This window comes from Miniopterus natalensis, chromosome 17 (assembly GCF_054644295.1).
Source record: "Miniopterus natalensis isolate mMinNat1 chromosome 17, mMinNat1.hap1, whole genome shotgun sequence".
NCBI lineage: Eukaryota > Metazoa > Chordata > Mammalia > Chiroptera > Miniopteridae > Miniopterus > Miniopterus natalensis.
This window is the reverse complement of record NC_142097.1, coordinates 35,563,101-35,582,168: the sequence shown is the minus strand read 5'-3', so window position 1 is coordinate 35,582,168 and position 19,068 is coordinate 35,563,101. Positions and strand designations below refer to the sequence as shown.

Below are 19,068 nucleotides of genomic sequence, written 5' to 3'. Positions count from 1 at the left end.
GCCAGAAGATGTTTCAGGTTCATTTTGTATTTTATCTGCTTCAGCCCTGGTTCCATTTTTGGAGAACAGGGTGTTTTTTTTAAAAAAGGTCTGTGTTACTTGTTGTGCTCATTGCTACTTGGTGTCAGACAAAGCTAGGAAATATATATGTGTATGCTAGCACATGTATACATACATCTGTATTTCTTCAGCTATCCATCTGTATATATGTTAAAAACCATGAGTTCATACTAATACCAGCTGCCAACACCAGAGCCTTCCTTTTTCCTTATTGATGCTGTTCAGTCCTGGTACCCCATAAAGTTTCATAATAGCCAACTCATACCCCTGTGAGACATATATTTATTAGCCAGAGTACAATATTGTACATAGTATGTTAGCCATGACATACAGTCAAAATACTGTTTTCTGAAGTTATACATAGTGTATGTAATTGTTTTGTAATACAGTTGGGTTCTTTTGTTACTACAGTATTCTACTTCTTGTGCATCTACCCCCCACCCCCCAAACACACACACACACACACACACACACACACACACACACACACACACACACTAGTTGGTCTTCATTCTTTATTTTTTGTTTATGTGAAACATTATTCTAGTTCTAAAACTTGGAGCTATACAAAGACTATCATCCCTACTATCCTGTTCCTGGTTTTCCCTTCTTTTCCATCCTGTCCTCACCTCCTATAGATAGTCAATTCCATTACTTTCTGGATTATCCTTCCTGTATTTCTTTTGCACAAATTAGCAGATAAATACATATTTTCTTACATCCCCTTTTTTATAGGAAAGGTAATTATGGGTAAATATTTTTTAAAAGACTGATTTGAGATTGAGGTTTTTGTTTTGTTTTAGCAAAAGCGTTGCTTCTGTGGGTTTTAACAAATGACTTTATTATTTGTGTTTGTTTCTATTTGTAAAATAACCTCCCTCTTTTACCTTTTCCTTACTTTGTGGAAGAGCTGGGGGTAACGAGTGAAGGGCTAAGGCTTTCTCAGAAGAAAGGCATACTAAAAATGTAAGCTATTGATTTTTCTTTTAAAACAATCCTAGGTATAATCTTCCTACAGTTGAGTTGGTTAAGCAGGAGCAACTTTTTTTTCCTTGAAGTTTTGCAGCCACCAGGAACCAGATGAGTGAATGGTGCGGTGCATTGGCCCGGTCAGGGTTTTGAGATAGAAAGTAGAGATAAAGCCCGGCCGGGCGTGCCTTAGTGGTTGAGCATCGACCTAGGATCCAGGAGATCACGGTTCGATTCCCAGTCATGCCTGGGTTGCGGGCTCTGCTCAATCCCCAGTCGGGGGCGTGCAGGAGGCAGCCTATCTGACTCTCTCATTATTGATGTTTCTCTCTCTCGCCCTCTCCCTTCCTCTCTCTGAAATCAATAAAGATACAGTTAAAAAAAAAAAAATACTAGGTTTTAGTGGCCTTTGGACTTGGAACAGCCTTATCGTGCTGATGGAGATTTTTTTAAGTGAATAATTCAAAGCCGTTTCCATATAAATGTATAGACTTTCCTTTAACCGCAGCACAACAGGCATAGGAAAGTGAGGCCCATACCCCACTCCAGTTTTACATAATCCTCCCTAAGGAACTTGGTGGAAGTTCCAGAGCATTCCACTCCCAGTTTAGCACGATTTACTGGCCATGGTCCTGGTTCATGGAAATGACTGGTATACTATTTGTGGGCCAGCAATATTTTGGTGATTTTAAACAAGACTATGCTGAGTATCATTGAGTTGGGGAGCTTGAAACATGAAATAATTTATATAAAGTCTAAAACGAATTTGATATAGGAATAGAAGTTGAATTCTTTACATGCAGTTAGCCTTTTCTCTCCATTTTGATAATGTTTGTCAGAAAAGCAGTAACTAACTGAAACAGAACTGTTTTCTGAATAGACAAATGTGGTGCATTTAAGAAAGATAAACCCTGGCCAGGTAGCTCAGTTGGTTAGAGCATCGTCCTGATACGCCAAGGTTGTGGGTTTGATCCCCAATCAGGGCACATTCAAGAATCAACCAATTAATGCATAAATGAGTAGAACAGCAAATAGATGTTTCTCTCTCTCTGTCTCTCTCTGTTCCTTCATCTCTCTAAAAAAAAATCAGTAAATGAAAATTGGAAAGAAAATTATATTTTAAGCATTGACTGACCAAAGTAAAGATACATACACACATGTGTTGTAGGTAGGGTTTAATTTTATTGTGTGCTTTTAAGGTATGTACCTTTGGGTTTTTACCTTTTTACTTTCTCTACTTTTTGGTAAAATAAATCCAGTGGACATCGGTTCTTAGACCCTAGAAAAATCTACCCCATAAAACCTTAATTTATTATCTAGTGTTTTATTAAGGGCTCTTTGTCACACTTAATTTGTCTGGCCAAGAGGGTGGAGTAATGAATCAAATGCCTGCCCTGTACGAATAACAAATTTGAATCTCATTGCTGTGTTAATAATTTTATTCCGTACAACACCCCTTTCAATGGGAGGAGATCACTCTAGTAACTTCCTGGGGCTCTGCTTCATGGGGATAAAAAGGGTAGGGGCAATGTTACAGAAGCACTCTGTGCTATCACTATAGCTTTTTACTTTTCTTTATGGCTGTGGGGTGCATGAACCCTCATGCATGTATCTGAATATCATGTAAAAGTAAAGAGAAGCTCTATATAACTCCTTTCTTGATGGGAGAGCCTTCGATTTTTTCAACCTTTTTAGTTTCCCTTTGGATGATAAATATCTCAGTCATGCTCTAGTTTCCTGAAAATACTAATGATATAAAATGCTGCAGTAGTAATGATTAAGCTTAAATTAGTGTGTGAATTTAATATTTGTGAAGTATTTGTTAATGTTCCCCTACCCTCTGTCTTTGTAGCCTTTTGGAAGTGTTCACTTTGTCTAAAGGCAGTGTGAATGCATTTCAGAAGCTCTAAATAAACTTACATATGTTTGTGAGTTGGTTTTTCTTTTCTAGATGGGACACTTTTGGAGGTTTGGGGTTAATATTTTAAGCTCTCTGCATTTGAAAATGAATGATGAATGCAGGTGCCCCAATGCCTTGCTTTTGGATCTCAGTGTGATTACAGGATATCCCAAGGTCTCTGAGCATATCCCTTTGGAACATTCAGTGCTTCCCTTTGTGGTGGGAACTGGAGTCCAGACACATTCCTTCTCTGACGTTCAAGCTCTTGATTGCTGTGTGCTTCTGTATCCTTGACAAACATTTCTGTGCTAAATAATATTTTGCCTTTTGACTTCAGTTTTAATTTGGAGGCTGAATTACCCCCAGGAAAGTTTGGGTTCCTTAAGAAAATTCATAGAATTCACATTGACGATCAATGGCATTTATATTTATATATTTATTTATACTTTTATATGTGTGTGTATGTGTATATATATATGTTGGCATGGAAAACAAGATAGGCTCTTAGCAGTAGTTATATATAGGTAGTGAGAGTACTGGTGATTTGTGCTTTTTTTTCTTTAGACTTTTTATAAGAAAGACAAATTTGTTTGGAAATAAGACTTTATTAAAAGAATGGCAACATTTTGTCTTGGCAGGTGTCCTTGCAGTTAATTTCCTCCATCATTCTTACAAAATAAATCTTAATCAAATGGAGTCAGCCTATTACTTAAACAGGGGCCCATGTAGGTATATAAATCAGATCTGCCACGATTTAATACTAAAAGCTGTTATTTTCAGTGAATGTAAAATTGATAAATGTTTTTAAGGTCCATATACCAGCAAAAATTTCATAGTCACAGCATTTTCATGTTCAAAGGAAAATTCTTCATCTAAACCAGAACTTCTGAAATACAGGAAAGCTGTAACATGCCCAGAGTCACACATCTCCTAGTTAATGCCAACCCAAATCTTAACTCCTTTAGATTTTTCCAGTCTTCTACCATATTATTTGTTTGGGCTTTTGGGGGTTCCCCTGAATAGTAAATCCTCACTAGCATTACTCAGGAGGTTATTTGGGTTTATCTATTTTTTAATGTAAAAAAATTTATCTAAATATTAATAAAATTTCAGAATAGTTTTATCTCTATAACACTTTCTGTCTTGTCATCTTTAAATATTCTTCTGGCATAAAGAAAGAAATGACCTTTAGGATTATTTTTAATATTCTGACTTGGTTTGGTCACAGTTTATAACTATGCCTCAGATGTTGAACATTTTTATTATTAATATCAATTACAGTGACCACCTTTGTGTATAAGATTTTACGGGACGTGTTGGTTATTTCTTTTAAGATAGATTTTTAGTATTGAGTAAAATACTTTATCAGAGGAGATGAACATCTTTATAATTCTTGCTACTTAATGTCACATTACTTTCCAAGAGGAAATCAGTATAGCATTTAAGGCAATGAGTATGTGTGCCAGTTTACCATAATTTTGGCATCATTAACTAATGTAGTTGTTCAAAATGTTTGTGATACCTTAGTAGATGTACAGGGTATCTGAGAAGGAAGACAAGACAATTTCCCAGTGTTCGCTCATTGTAGTATACTGGTATGTCTTTCCTGTTTAGATGCTGCCTTTATCTAACTTTTTGGGTAATTTGTATTAAAACTTTTAAATTAGCTTCCCAATCTCATGTCCTTTCTTGATACTTGTCTATGACTGCTCTCAGGACTGCAGATCATTTGGGGGTTTTTTTTTCTCCTTTGGGTGAAAAGATCAAAAAGAAATTGGGCAGTATCTAATAGAATTTCAGCCTCAAAATATTGGCTTTGATATGCACTGGTAGCAGGACAACAACAACCCCCCAAACCCCAGTCATTTTGAGTGTAAGGTGAGAAGGAGCACAGCCATTCTGTGGTATTTCAGCAACTCCCAGAGCCGAGGGATTACTGCATCTATGGCTTTATTGCCTGTACTTCAAAGACCCATATGATTGACATCTCATGGTTGACCTTTATCCCTTTTAACACAGAAATATGTATGTGTTTTTAAACAAATTATGGTTTTCTGGAAACAGGCTTTCAGCAAACACTGTGAAGTGAAGCAGAATTAAGTACATTTAAATTTCCTCTTATTTGTTTTGATACTAAACATATACAATCCTTAGTTGAAGATTCTTGTTACTTACTATGTAATTGTTTTTGCTAAGTTTCTATTCCGTTGAATCATTTAGGTCATTTCCCTCTTAGTAGGCACTTACTGCTTTTAGTCTGCTAAATATTTTGGTTCCACACACCCCCTTCTCCCCAATGCAAAAGCTAATTGTTTTCTTTTTTTCTTCAGTCATACAAGTTTTGTTTTTCAAGTTGGTCATCAGAAATTTTAGGTATTTTATTTAAATGAAATGGTGGTATTTTTCATACTGGGTGCTTTGGTTAGATGTTGTTGATAGTATATTTTTCCTTTTCTTCTCCTTATTCAGACCGAGTCTGTTTCTCAGCCACTGGAAAACCATGGTGCCTCTGGTCATCCTGCAGAGTCATTATCTACCAAATCATATGGAGCATTGAGACCTGTCAATGGAGTTATTAACACGTAGGTTATCTCTTCCACTTCTTCTACTCAGTATGCTTGTAAAAGAGCTCTTCATTATTCCTAGCCAGCACTGACCCTGTTTTAAAGAAGCAGAAACCTCATTTAATAATATTGTGCATGTCTTCTACTGTAGCAAGTATAATTAGCAAGCTAATATATTTCTCATTTACGTACTGAGGCCTAAAATTGACTCATTGTGGGGAGAATGAAAGGTCCTACAATTACTGTGAATCATTGCAATTGGTAGTGTTGGTAGAATTCCTCAGAAGTGTTTGCATAAAATCCTCTAGAACAGATTAAATCCCTAAAGGCTGTATTTGTAAATCTGTATGTTTGAAAGTGCAAGGAATCCATCTACCAGTGAAAAATGTGTAACACCCCTAAAAGTCAAGTTTCGCAGGAGAGCTGATTCTTAGTTAGGCTGTCATTAATATTTGCAAAAGTATTTTTTTTTTACCAGTTGCAATTTTCTAGACTTTCTTTATTCACGTTTCTTTTGTAGAAGAAAACTTGATCACTAGAGCCTGAGTTCATGTACTGACTTTTGTGCTTTTCAGACACAATAGAGGTAATGTCCACCAAGAGCCTTACAAATAAGTGCAGGCACTGCACACACAATTAGATTAGCATCAAGAGATCAACTCCTGCTCCACAGTACTTACGTGTGCCTGTAGACATTTGCAAGCAGAAGAGGTTGAACCAGTATTAGAGGCTTTGTTTCCTTGAGTCTTCTGAAAAGTAAATATTACTCCTTCCTCTCGTGCAGTCTTCAGCCTGTCTTGGCAGACCACATTCCAGGGGACAGCTCTGATGCTGAGGAACAATTACATAAAAAACAACGACTGAATCTAGTTTCTTCATCAACTGATGGCACCTGTGTGGCTGCCCGAACACGTCCCGTGCTGAGCTGTAAGAAACGGAGGCTTGTTCGACCCAACAGCATCGTTCCTCTTTCCAAGAAGGTCAGTACCAGTGAGACTTGGTCATTGTTAAACCTTGAGCCAGATGCTCAGATAGAGGTATTAGTCTTTTGCCAACTTTGGTTCATTTAACTAGTGTTTTCCAAACTTGGCAAACCACCAAGGTTTCCTGGGGAGCTTTAAAAAATACTAGGCTCCTTAACTCTATTTCCCAGAGATTCTGATTCACTTGCTGTGGGGTTGGGCCTAGAAATCTTGTTTTTAAAAAACAAAAAACTCCTAGGTGACTCTTCAGCCAGGTTTAGAAACCATTGGCTTGAGCTTTTTAATTGAAATGAGAGAGAGGAAGTTGAAATGCTGCCATCAACATTTTGAAGAACAGTGGTGTGCCTTCTCACTTGCACTGTTATCACTAAAAATGGCAACGTGGAATGCTTTTCTTTTAAATAAGAATTTCCATTAAAATTTCTAAATTGATGTTGCTAAATGAATAAATGTCTTCGCAGAGAAAATGGAGATTAATTCACAACTACGGGAAACTTGATTGCTGACTCTTCAAATGGCAGAGTTGGATTTATTCCAAAACTAGTGAAATAATACCCCGGTAAAATGAATGTCTTGTAATGGTTCAGAGCATTAACTTTGAAAGGATAAACTTGGGTTTGGATCATGGCACTGCTGCTCAGTAGTTTTGTGATTTGGAGCAAGCTAACAACCCAACACCCCACCCCTACTCCCAGCTTCTGAGATCTCATAGGGTGGTTTTGAGGATTCAGTGAAATGTATGTAACTTCCCTTATTGGGGTTCTGGCTCATAAGTGACTAGTATAACGTGGCTGTTGTTTTTGTTTGTTCATTCACTCATCCAAAAATATTTATTGAGCTCCTACAGTAAGCTAGATGTAAATCCTTAATTTCATGAAAAAAAATAATAAATGAACTTTATGGTATGTTCTATAATGTTAAGTGCTGGGGAGGGAAAAAATGCAGCAGAGGAAAGGAATGAGGAGCATCTGGTTGCTCAGATGGAATTAAGCCTTGAGCATTCCAAGGTTTGTAGATAAGAAAGATAAGAAAGAGACTAGGAGGAAGGAGTGGAGTAACTAGCAAAATAGAAGGAGAACTGTGGTGTGTGGAAGGTGAGTGAAGAAAGTGTTTCAGAGAGGAAGGAATGATCATCTGTTAGATGTTGCAGACAGCCAAGTTAGAAAAAGTTTGAGAATTGACCATTGGATTTTGTGGGGGCCAAGGTTGTTGGAGACCTTTATGAGCAGTTTTGTTAGAAGGAGAAGAGTAAAACTCTGATCGGAGTAGGTTCTGGAGAGAATGGGAGGGAAGGAATTGAGGAAACCATTATAGATAACACTATCAAAGAATGTTTCCGTAAAGGTGAGCAGAGAAGTAGCCTGTTTGAAGGGGAAATCTTGCTTAAAATAGAGGTGTTACCAATATATCTGCTGATGGGAAAAACTAATGACAGAGGAGAGGAAGGGAGAGGAGAGAATTGTTGGAACCATTATTTGGACAGTGGATTTTCAGTACTTGGCTTATTTTGTTAGAGTATGTACTTAGACTATATAATGTTGCCATTAAAAGACAATTGAGGCAAGGAGGAGACATACAGAGCAAACTAAAGATCGTTTGATTCTAATACTAGTTTCTAAAACAAACATCCTGCCCTGGCTGCATAGCTCATTTGATTGGAGGGACATCCTGTACACCAAAAGCTTGTGGATTCCATTCCTGGTCAGGGCACATGTGTAGGTTGCAGATTTGTACGGGAGCCAACAGATGAATAGTTCTCTCACATTGATGTTTCTCTCTCTCTCCCTTGCTCCCTCTCTAGAATCAATAAACATATCATTGGGTAAGGATTAAAATAAATATAAAACAATCATCCTGGCATATGCAAAAGTAAGCTGCATGGAAAATAAGACAGCAATAAATTGATTTTGGGAAAGAAATCATTTGCTGGTTATAGCAAAAATACTGGAGTTCTGCCAAAGTTGGAGACAAAGGCCATTCTCTCTATCTTGGTTGTTTATGAATTTCAGTGATATTAGCTATTGAGCAAGCATCTTGCCTTCTGTCATCTTTATTTGTTAGATTTGGGTTGCTTTCCTGCATCATGATTTCATTGTAATATTAGCACAGATCATTACAAGTTGCCCATATTGCTATTTATTATGTATTTTATCACTTTAAGGGTCTAGTATGTTAGATGTTAGTAATTAGCTAAGCTAGTAAAGAGAAACACTCAAGTGGGAAGTTTTTATAATACATGTCATGTTTATTTCATGCCCTGCTGCTTCTGTAAGGTAGATGTTTATGACTTAATTGAAAACATTAGTTTCTAGATAGTGAGATTTTAGATCATTAAAATTTTAAAAAGAAATTTGGGACCAGTGTTGGGTTGCTTTTTATTTTGTGAAGTTCTATTATTTTGTGAAGTTCTAAATTAGGTAAATCATGGTACAGATGATATTTTTTTATTATTTTTTAAATATATCTTTATTGATTTCAGAGAGAGGAAGGGAGGGTGGGAGAGAGAGAGATAGAAACATCAATGATGAGAGAGTCATTGATCAGCTGCCTCCTGCACGCCCTCAGCAGGATCGAGCCCGCAACCTGGGCATGTGCCCTGACCGGAAATCGAACCACGATCTCCTCGATCCTAGGTCGATGGTCAACCACTGAGCCATGCCTGGCAGGGCCAGGTGGTATTTTAAAAAAGAAAAAATAGTATGCCTTGAAATTTTGAGGTTGGACTTACAAGCACTTTTTAATTTTTTAAAAATAGCATTTCTTATCAAATGGTTTGGCAAAGTTCTGGCATGGCTTTCCTATTTTATAGTCTGTTGGAGGAGTATAATTATATAGGAGGATTGCTTTGGGATACATTTTCCAGTTAGCTTCTATAGAATCCCCAGTGGTCCTCCACTTTTTCTTCTTGTATCACAATTGAGGACATATAGGACATTTTCTTAAGGCCTAGTGCTATGATATTTGTGGTTGAGAACTAAAGAACCAAAATGATTATGAGTTAGTATTAAAAGGGAATAATTTGATATCAAGTGGGATGTGTACCTTATTGATAGGGGATTCTAGTGATAGACTTTGGAGGCCCAACTTTTTAGTACTAGGCTTTTGGGAAGGAGCCAAGAGTACCATGTGGAAAATCGTAGTTCCTTAGGAATTAAAGCTACTGAGAATACTCAGAAATCACTCGGTGTTTAGAACACTAATCTCTAAACTTTTATGTGTTTTATATATGTGTTATAAAACACAAAATTTGAAAGGCTGAGATTAAATAAATAGAAACTCTAATGAACTGTCCTCAAGCCAAAAGAATTTTTAATGCTTTGAACTAGTATTTTGTGATTAACAGAGAATGATGAATAGAGCCTTACTTTGATAGAATTCTTTTATAAAGCATTGCATTGGATTTTTAATGGGAATTCCTTCAGAGAGAATTAATGTCATTACAATATTAAGGGAACATAAAATTTCTCCATGTATCCAGGTATTTTGTCTCTTTATTCTTACATATTCTCTATATTCTTGATATTTTTGTGATGTGAATGAGACCTTTTCTGTTAGTGTTATAAGTACTGATTTTTAGATATTTTGTAATTTTGAACACTTTTCTGAACTCTTAAAAGTGGTTATTTTTAATTTTCTAGGTATGCCATCTTTTATCAGCAAACAACTTGACACATTGTTTCTTTTCCTCATCTAGATGCACTTTTCAGAAGTGTTAAGAAATAATTGGTTATAGTGAGAAATTCCTGGTTTTAATGACAATACTTTTAGATGTTCACTATTAATTTTGATGTAGGATAACTTACAAAAATGAATTGGAACACTATCCGGAAAAGTTTCAAGATTTTTGAGGAAGTATCAATTTCTTTAAAATTTGTTGGAACTTTAAAAGTAGTTAAAACCATTTGAGACTGGCATTATTTTACAGAAACCATTGCTCGTATCTTTTCAGATTTACTCATACAGAATTTTATAGAAAGCATTCTTAATTGTTAAATACCTGTATCAGTGGTTATATCCATTTTTTTTAGTATTGATTATATCTGTGTTCTCTTTCTTGATTAATCTTGTCAGCAGTTTTTCTATTAGTAATTTCAAAGATTAGTCTTTTGCTGTTAATTCCTTCTTCCTGTGCCTCCCCCCCCCCCTTTATTCAGATGGCTTTTTCTGTTCTTTGTTTTATAATAATAAAAACATTTAACTTTTTAAATTTTCTTCTGAGGGTAGTTTTGGATGGTAGTCCACAGCCCTTTGATGTGTGTGTTCCTTTTGCTATTTGTAGATTGCCTTTTGAGTTTTTGAATTCTTTTCTCAAAAGTTAGGAATTGAGTTTCCAAATTCTAAATGGTTTTTCTTTTTAAACTTTTTGTTATTAATTACTAATTTTCGTAGCATTTTGGTCAGTTACTTCTCAGCCTTTTGGCTAAGATAAAAGCGAATAGTATTTTGGTCAAAATGATGTTTTAATAGTTTCTGCTAATATTTGTCGTCCATTATGTTTTTTTAGTTTTCATTTTCTAGTATAGCGTTCTATATAATTATATACTCATAGTGACCTATAGCTTCTTTTTCCAGTAGTTGTTTTTGTCTTTACATTCATTCAACTTTTTTTGATATTAGTCTTATATAGTATATACATTTTTCTCATTCATTTACTTTTCAGGTTTTCTGTGTTTTTTGAACATACTCAGTTTTGAAACTAAATTTAAAGGCTTATTTTGACTGCAGTATTTTATTAGTTACTGACAGTCCTTTTTCTGCCTTCATGTGCCCATTTATTGAGTTGCTAATTTGGATTTTTAATTTTTCATGTTTCAAGTTCTCAGACCATAACCTTTGTTTGTGAAAACCCTGTTCCACTGCCTTTTGGTGGGGGAAGAGGGCAATTGTTTATTCTGTTTCGGCATAGAATTAGACTGATGTCAATTTTACTTTCATTCCTTTATATTGGTAATTGATTCTCCTCTGTGCTGTCCAATATGATAGCCACTATCCACGTGTAGCTATTTAAAATTAAGATAAAAATTTCAGTACCTTATTGCACTCAGACATATTTCCAGGGTTCAGTAGTCACATGTGACTAGAAGCTACCATATTTAGTTGCACAAATATAGACTATTTCCATTATTGTGAAATATAGCTCTGTTGAGTTTTCTTCTATAATAGCTTTGGTTTTTGATTCCCCTAAGTTTGTAGTTGCCTCTGTAAGTATCCCCATTATCTGTGTTATTTATCTAGCTCTTACTACCTGCTCTACATTATTGTGATAATTAAATTAGATACAGTAAGCGTTTGGCACAGTTGGGCTGCACATAATAAGTAATCAGATGTTAGCTGTTAACTTTTCTCATTTTTTTCATTTCTTTGGTTCTCAAATAATGTAAAGGGAAAAGACAACTTTGTTGTCTGAGTCCTATTTTAATTTTCTGTATCATCAGTTCTGATCTATAGTTGCACTTAGGTAAGTTTTAATTCTGCTACCATGGGTTAAGATTTTCTTTTCTTTTTTCTTTTCAGATTTTGTATTTCCTTTTTTATATTTCCTTTTTTATATCACTTACTGGCCTTTCATCTTGCCCTGTTACTTTATAATAGAGGTTATGTTATCTTTTACCTTACTCTTTTGGAAATGCCAAAAGTTTCATTGTTTGACCCAAATCATTTAATAGTTTTACAGAGGTATATTCTTTCTGAATTTCTCAGATTTGCTTTCTTTTCCTTTGTTCTGCAATGTTCTATTCATGAGGGTTTTTTTCTTTCTTCATTCTGTAAAAATAATTTGATCTATCTAGACTTTGTGTTTATCACTAGAAAAATTTAGTAGCTGACTGTATTAGTTTCCTATCACAATCAAGGGAGGCTAGGAGTCTGAAATTAAGGTGTCAATCCTTGCTGCCTCTGAAGGCTCTAGGAAAGAATTCTTTCTTCCCACTTCCTGCTTCTGTTGGCTGCCAGCAATTCTTAGCATTCCTTGGCTTGTGGCGGCATAACTCCTATCTCTGCCTCTGTATTCACACGATCATCTTCCTGTGTATCTGTTTCTGCTTCTCTGCATTTTCACATGGTCTTATAAGGACACCAGTCCTCAGATTTAAGGCCCACCCTAATTCAGTGTTACTTTCTTTTAAACTGACTATATCTGCAAAGACCCTCTTTACAAGTAAGGCCACATTCAGTGGTTCTGGGTGGGCATGAATTTTGGGGCAGGGTCTGGAGAGGGGACACTATTCTACTAACTATTATCTCCTTCACCTGCTTTCTTTCCCATAGGCAACCACTATCATGAATTTGATGTGTATACTCCCGGTTCAGTTCTTCCTTGTACTACATACATGTATCCATGAGCAGAGTACAGTACTGTTTCATTTAAAGTTTATATAAAAATGTATGTGTATGTTGTCATGGTGTACATACTCTGCTACTTGGTTGTTGGAGGGAAGGGGGAGTTTGTATTTTTGTTTGTTTTTTTAATCCTTACTGGAGGATATTTTTTTTTTTCGGGGGAGGGGGCATTGATGTGAGAGAGACACATCGATTGGTTGCCTCCCACACAAGGCTAGGGCTGGGGTTCGAGCCTGCAGCCAAGGTATGTGCCCTTGACCAAAGTCGAACCCGTGGGACCCTTAAGTCCTCCTGCCAACACTAACCAAAAAGCCAAACCGGCTAGGGCTGTTTGTTTGTTTTTTAAGTCACTCTTGTGTTCTCAAGATCTCCGCATTGATATACATAGTTTTATTAGTTCAGCCTTTTTAAAAAAAATCCTACCCAAGGATTCATTTGCATTGATTTGAGAGAGAGAGAGATCCATTGCCTCTCGTATGTGCCCCAACTGGGGATCAAACCTGCAACCTAGATATGTGCCCTGATGGGGAATTGAACCTGAAACCCTTTGGTATAAGGGATGATGCTCCAGCCAGCTGAACCACCCATCCCAGGCTAGTTCAGCTTTTGTAAGTAGTCCACATTTCCTTAAAAAAGACACTGTGTGGGTGTGAATATATCCATATCCTGTTGACTTCAAGGTTCTAAATTTAACTCCTATCTTCGGCTTATTTATTGTATTCATATCTTCTGCATCCTTTTGTCTGCTTTCTGTTTGGTTTTGAAATATATTTGATATCTAGCATTCTGTAAGTTTAAAGTATACAACATGTTGATTTTATATTTATATTGCAATATGATTGCCGTTGTAGTCTTAGCTAACACCTGTCATCTCACATAATTATAATTTCCTTTTTATGATGAAACAATGAAAAAAGAATACTTAAGATCTAGTCTCTTATCACATTTGATGTTTATAATACAATTGTATTGTCTACAGTCACTATACTATGTATTAGATCTCCAGGACTTTAATATTCAGTAGTTGCAAGTTTGTGCCCTTACACAGCATTTCTCTTATTTCCTCAACACCTCTCCCCCATTTCTGTTTTTTAAAAATTCATATTTATTCATATAATTCCAAATTACTGGTTAATTACATACAAGTCCATGATTGTTATTTCTTCCTCTTTATTGTTCAAAACAACATTAGGCTGTTTCCCTTTCAATCTCCATTAATGCTTTTACTTTAAATAGGTTTCTTTAGTAAGTAACTTGCTAGATACATCTTCATCTCTCTTAGTTTTTCTGCGTCAGTTTGTTTTCAGTGTGTTTTTAAGGGGTGAGTTAAATCTATTTACTCTGATTACTATATATTTGGAATCATTTCTCCCATAATTTTTTAAGCCTTGCCCTTTTTTTTGTTTTTATGTCTTTTCTCCTATTGGTTTAGTTGAATGTACTCTTCATCTCTAGCTGCTTTGGGAACAATAGGACTTTGGAATACCTCTTTTTAAAACTCCGATCTTTCCTTCTATTATGTATAATTTATCTTTATTATTTAGTTACCTTGTTTTTAAATTCCTCCCAGATTAGTCATTTTAAAATTCGTACTTAATATTTACCGACACTCTTTCCATTCTTGGTCACGGTTGCTTTTTGTATTCTACTCCATCCTTCTTACCCAGTACATTCCTTAGGAGCCCTCCAACAACAGGCTGTGAGTTGTAATATCAGCCTATATATATTAAAAATGTAGAGTTATGTTTTGTGTGTGAATGTATACATATGTATATTTGTGAATATACCCACAGTTATAGATTGACTTTATTTATTTTTTAATATATTGATTTCAGAGAGAGAAACATCAATGAGAGTCATTGGTTGGCTGCCTCCCGCACTCCCCCTGCTGGGGATTGAGCCCACAACCCGGATGTGTGCCCCAACCAGGAATCGAACCTCGATCCCCTGGATCATAGGTTGACGCTCAACTAACTGAGCCATGCTGGCTGGACAAGATTGATTTTGTTCTTGAATGATGGCTTAACTGCGTGTAAATTTTTATATTCAGCACTATGACAATATTTCAGTGCCTTCTGGTATTATTAATGGAAATTCTGATGTTCTATGAAATATTTCTTTGTAGGTGCTCTGTGTCTTCTCTCTGATAACTTAAGTGCTCCCCCTCCACCACTTCTGTTGGGTTTTTTTGTTTTTGCTTTGCAATATCAAGGGATATAATTAAAGAATGAATTAATTTTTAGCTCCTTAGAATCTTGATGTGCACCTTGATTCTGAGAGTTTTTGTCCGTCTTTTGAGTTTTGAAATTTTTCTTTCATTCTCTCTTTTTAAATATAGACTATTAGATTGTTACAGATCTTCTCACTCTCCCATATCTCTTAATTTTTAAAATATTTTCCAATTTTATCTGTGTCTTGTGCTTTACTCTGTAATCTTCTGACTGTTCTGTTCCCCGTATTCATCACATTTCTCTCCAACTTTATTGTTAAACCTGTCGGTTGGGTTTTGTGCTTTAATGTGTGCTTTTAATTCAGAATTTGTTTGTGGTTACTTTTACAAAAATCCTTTTTTCATTCTTTCCTGTTCTTGTTTTACTACTTCCATTCTTTACCTCTTTGAACAATTTAATATAATTATTTTTAAATTGTTTTCAAATTCCTCTATTTCTAGTTTGTTGAGGACAAAGTCTTCCCATTTTTGCAACTTCTGACTGCCTTATATCAGTCTGTGTTTTTGTGTAATCTTTCACAGTGATCTCATCTGGGGCAGGGGTGAGGGAGGCATGTTTTCTATAGGATTCTTATGATCCCTGGGCTGTTGAAATGTCCTTAAGGCACAGTTCCCATTAGCTCTTCTGAAAAAGCCTCAGGAATGTGGTTGAATTTTGAATGTCAAATTTTTAGCTTCAGGTCCCTGCACATACACAGGTAGTATGAGTTTGGACCTCCTACCTGAACTTGGGTTGGGACTGGGCTTTCTCTTTCTCTCTGATGACTTTTCAGTAAGGTTCTGGGGTAGGTGTTAAACTTTCTTGCCACTTCCCTGCCTAATTGAGTAAGACTTTCTCATCATTGCCTCCACTTTGTGAGTTCTGCTGTTTCTTACACCTTGGAATTTTCTACTCTGATTTAAACTATAGACATTTTGGTATTGTGATAAAGTCTGGACTTCCCAGAATAAATTTTTAAAGCGTAAAGTGAAATATGGATTCTTGGGGAAACTGTTGAAATGGTCATTAGAATATAAATTTGTGGTATAGTGACTTGTATTTCTTTAGTAATACCTTAAATAGCAGTTATTTAGCAAGAGGTATAATAACTATCATGATTTCAAAGTACAATCACCCTTGAACAATGTGGGGATTAGGGACACCAACCCCCTACACAGTTGAGATCCACAGATAGCTTTGCTAGGCCTTCCCCCCCCCCCCCCCCCAGCTTAATCACTGTATGGCGCACTGTTGACTGGAAGCCTTACTAATAACATAAACAGTTGATTAACACATATTTTGTATGTTACATGTATTATATATTCTTACAATAAACTAAGCTAGAGAAAAGGAAAATGATAAGGAAAATACATTTACTATGTTTATTGAAAAAAATGCGTATAAGTGGGCCCACACAGTTCATACTTGTGGTATTCAAGGGTGTAAACTGTGGTGACAAGCATAATGATACTTCAGGATGTCTGCCACTACTGTAATGTGATAGGTGAATCAATTTGGAGACCACTTCATGCCATATTCTCTGCTCAAGGATTCATAAAAGATGTTAAAGACTTAAAAGTCTCTTGTTAAAAAGAAGAAACTCTAATTTGTTTTTCTAACTTATTTGATACGGGAACCTTTGTAAGGTAATACTGACTAATCGTGCTGTGAATTACTAAGATTCCAAGAGAAACATTTCAGGACATCTGCTTTCTGCTCTGTAATCTCTTTATAGCTGATGTTTGTACACTTAGCAAGCAATACTGAAATAAAAAGTTTAAAAATAAAACCTTTACCTACCAACATTTTTCCCTTCTTAAAACCTTATTCTTAAATTATATCTAGATGCAGATGTTTTAAAATATCCTAAAGTAAATGTAAAAGACAGGAACTTTACTTGCAACATTGACTTAGTTATTGATCCCATTTTATTTTCAAATATAGTTTAAGTTTATAGAAAAACTAGTAAGATCAAATGATTGCATATTTCTTATTAATATTTAATGTACTTACATTTGTTTTAATTGCTGTGTGTATGTACTTTAGATTTTTGAGTGCATATACATATTTCTTAATATCAGTAGTACTTGGCATTTTAGATGCTGCATATGAAGTGATGTCACAGTTTGTTTAACCATTCCACGGTTTATTTTTCACTGTTATATACCAGATGAGCCATGAGCATTTTGGCACAAATTTCAAAATCTTTCCCTCTTCCATTATCATCTTAGTTCCTTTGGTTGCATCATCAGCTAGTTCCTTGGGGATCTAGTTTCTAAGAAATATTTACCAAAGCAAAAGAATCTATTGTTATTAGCTCTGTATATTGCAAGATTAGGCTGTATTAAGATTGAGTAGTACCACCTTCAGTATTGTGAGTGATTATTGCCAGCAGTAACACTTTTAACAGTGATTTCTTACTGCTATCAGAGACTATTCTGTTCAGATTACCAGGATTCTCTAAAAATGATTTTTAAAGTTTGGGTCAAGATTCAGATAAGGTCCATACATTCCAGTGAATCTTTTAAATCTAATTTTATAGGTTTTCTCTTTCTCTTTTTAACCCTTGCAATTTAAACAGTTTTATGATATGCTTAGATGTGATTTTCTTTGCATTTTTGCTCTGCTTGGGTTTTTCAGTTTAAGTTTGTGGATTGGTTCTTTAATCATTTTTAGCATGATCAGTGTTTATTTCCTTTTTTCTAATAGTTTTCAAAATAATAAGCTGGTTTCCTTCTCTCTTCAAAGGGCAATCAGTGACGTCTTTGGTGGAGGGGGGAGTGTGTATAGATTATGAAGTCATTGATTTAAACATATTTGGGTTATTCCAGCCATTGAAATTGTTTTGATGTTCAGATTGTCATCATTGATTAGTAAAAGCCTCTTCGGTCAGGCTGGCTCTTGTGTCCTTTTGCTGTGGCTGCAGTAATCTTGAGAGCTTTCTTATTTCTCATTATTAATATTTAACGGGAGCCTATGCTTTGAATTTTTCTAGGCGGCCTGATCATAATTTGAACCCTATGGATCTCAATGATTTTGCTCTCCCAGGAAACATTTGGCAATGTCTGTAGTCATTTTTGACTGTCACAAAGGGGGAGGAAGGCGGGTGCTACTTGCACCATGGGCAGAGGCCAGGGATGCTGCTACTTATCTGCAGTGCACAGGGACAGCCTCACAACAAAGAATTATTCAGCCCAAAATGTCAGTAGGTGCTGGTTTTGAGAAACCTTGCCATATACTAGTTCAGCTAGCATTTTTGTGGCTTTTTAACAGTTTATGAAATCATATTACCTTTCCCACAACCCATGAAATTGACATTGCTGGACCTTTATTAACAGATGAGTAAATCTGAGGAGTTCATATGACTTACCAAAGGTCACACAACTAACCTTCACAGGACCATCTTTGCATGCCATCCATCTATGTGATTGTAAGAAGTAGGCAGTTGAGGAATGTTGATAAAGACCACATTGTTTTCATATGTATCTTTCTCCTATACATCACCATAAAAGCAAACAGCTTTAAAGAGATGTCTGCTAAAACTAAATGTAGCTCTTGAGTTTTTGCTAGCAGAGTTTTTATCCGACTCTTCTGTCTTTATTATACTACCCTTGTTCCTAGCATCCCTTCTCATAGTGTTGTTCCACAGGCAAGTTTTTTCTTCTAGGACTGCATGCTGCCCCATTAATTTTGGGTGGGTCATGATTTGGTAAATGCTAGACTTGTTCTAAAGAGTAGCTGATGACTTCTGTGTAGTCCAGGAAAACTTGCCACCTTATTTAAAACCACCTGAAAGTCTTTTTAGAAGGAGATGTCCGTTGTCAGTTATTAAGGTTCTTAGGTGGATGAAGTTGCTAAAGAGAGCAAATCATGTCCCACCAAGGAATTGGGAGCCAACTATTCACCTTAGCGGATGGTTGAAAACCGTGAAGGTTGGTTGAAACGTAGGTTTTGTAAAGCATTCTTAGAAAGCCAGTTTCAGTAGCTTTAAAGTATCACAAGTTTTATACCTAAGTAAGCACTTAGGGTTTCAAGTAACTTGA

The 19,068-nt window shown here is 35.8% G+C and overlaps 1 protein-coding gene across 4 annotated transcripts in view; it reads left to right on the top strand.

Annotated features, from left to right (window-relative positions):
- KANSL1 (KAT8 regulatory NSL complex subunit 1) overlaps positions 1-19,068 on the top strand; it is a 137,735-nt gene that overhangs the window by 100,318 nt on the left and 18,349 nt on the right. For all 4 annotated transcript variants that reach the window (XM_016204000.2, XM_087826273.1, XM_087826272.1 and 1 more), the window contains 2 exons: positions 5,399-5,511; positions 6,278-6,473. In XM_016204000.2, coding sequence (XP_016059486.1) covers positions 5,399-5,511; positions 6,278-6,473 — 309 coding nt within the window. The remainder of the gene's footprint in view (positions 1-5,398; positions 5,512-6,277; positions 6,474-19,068) is intronic.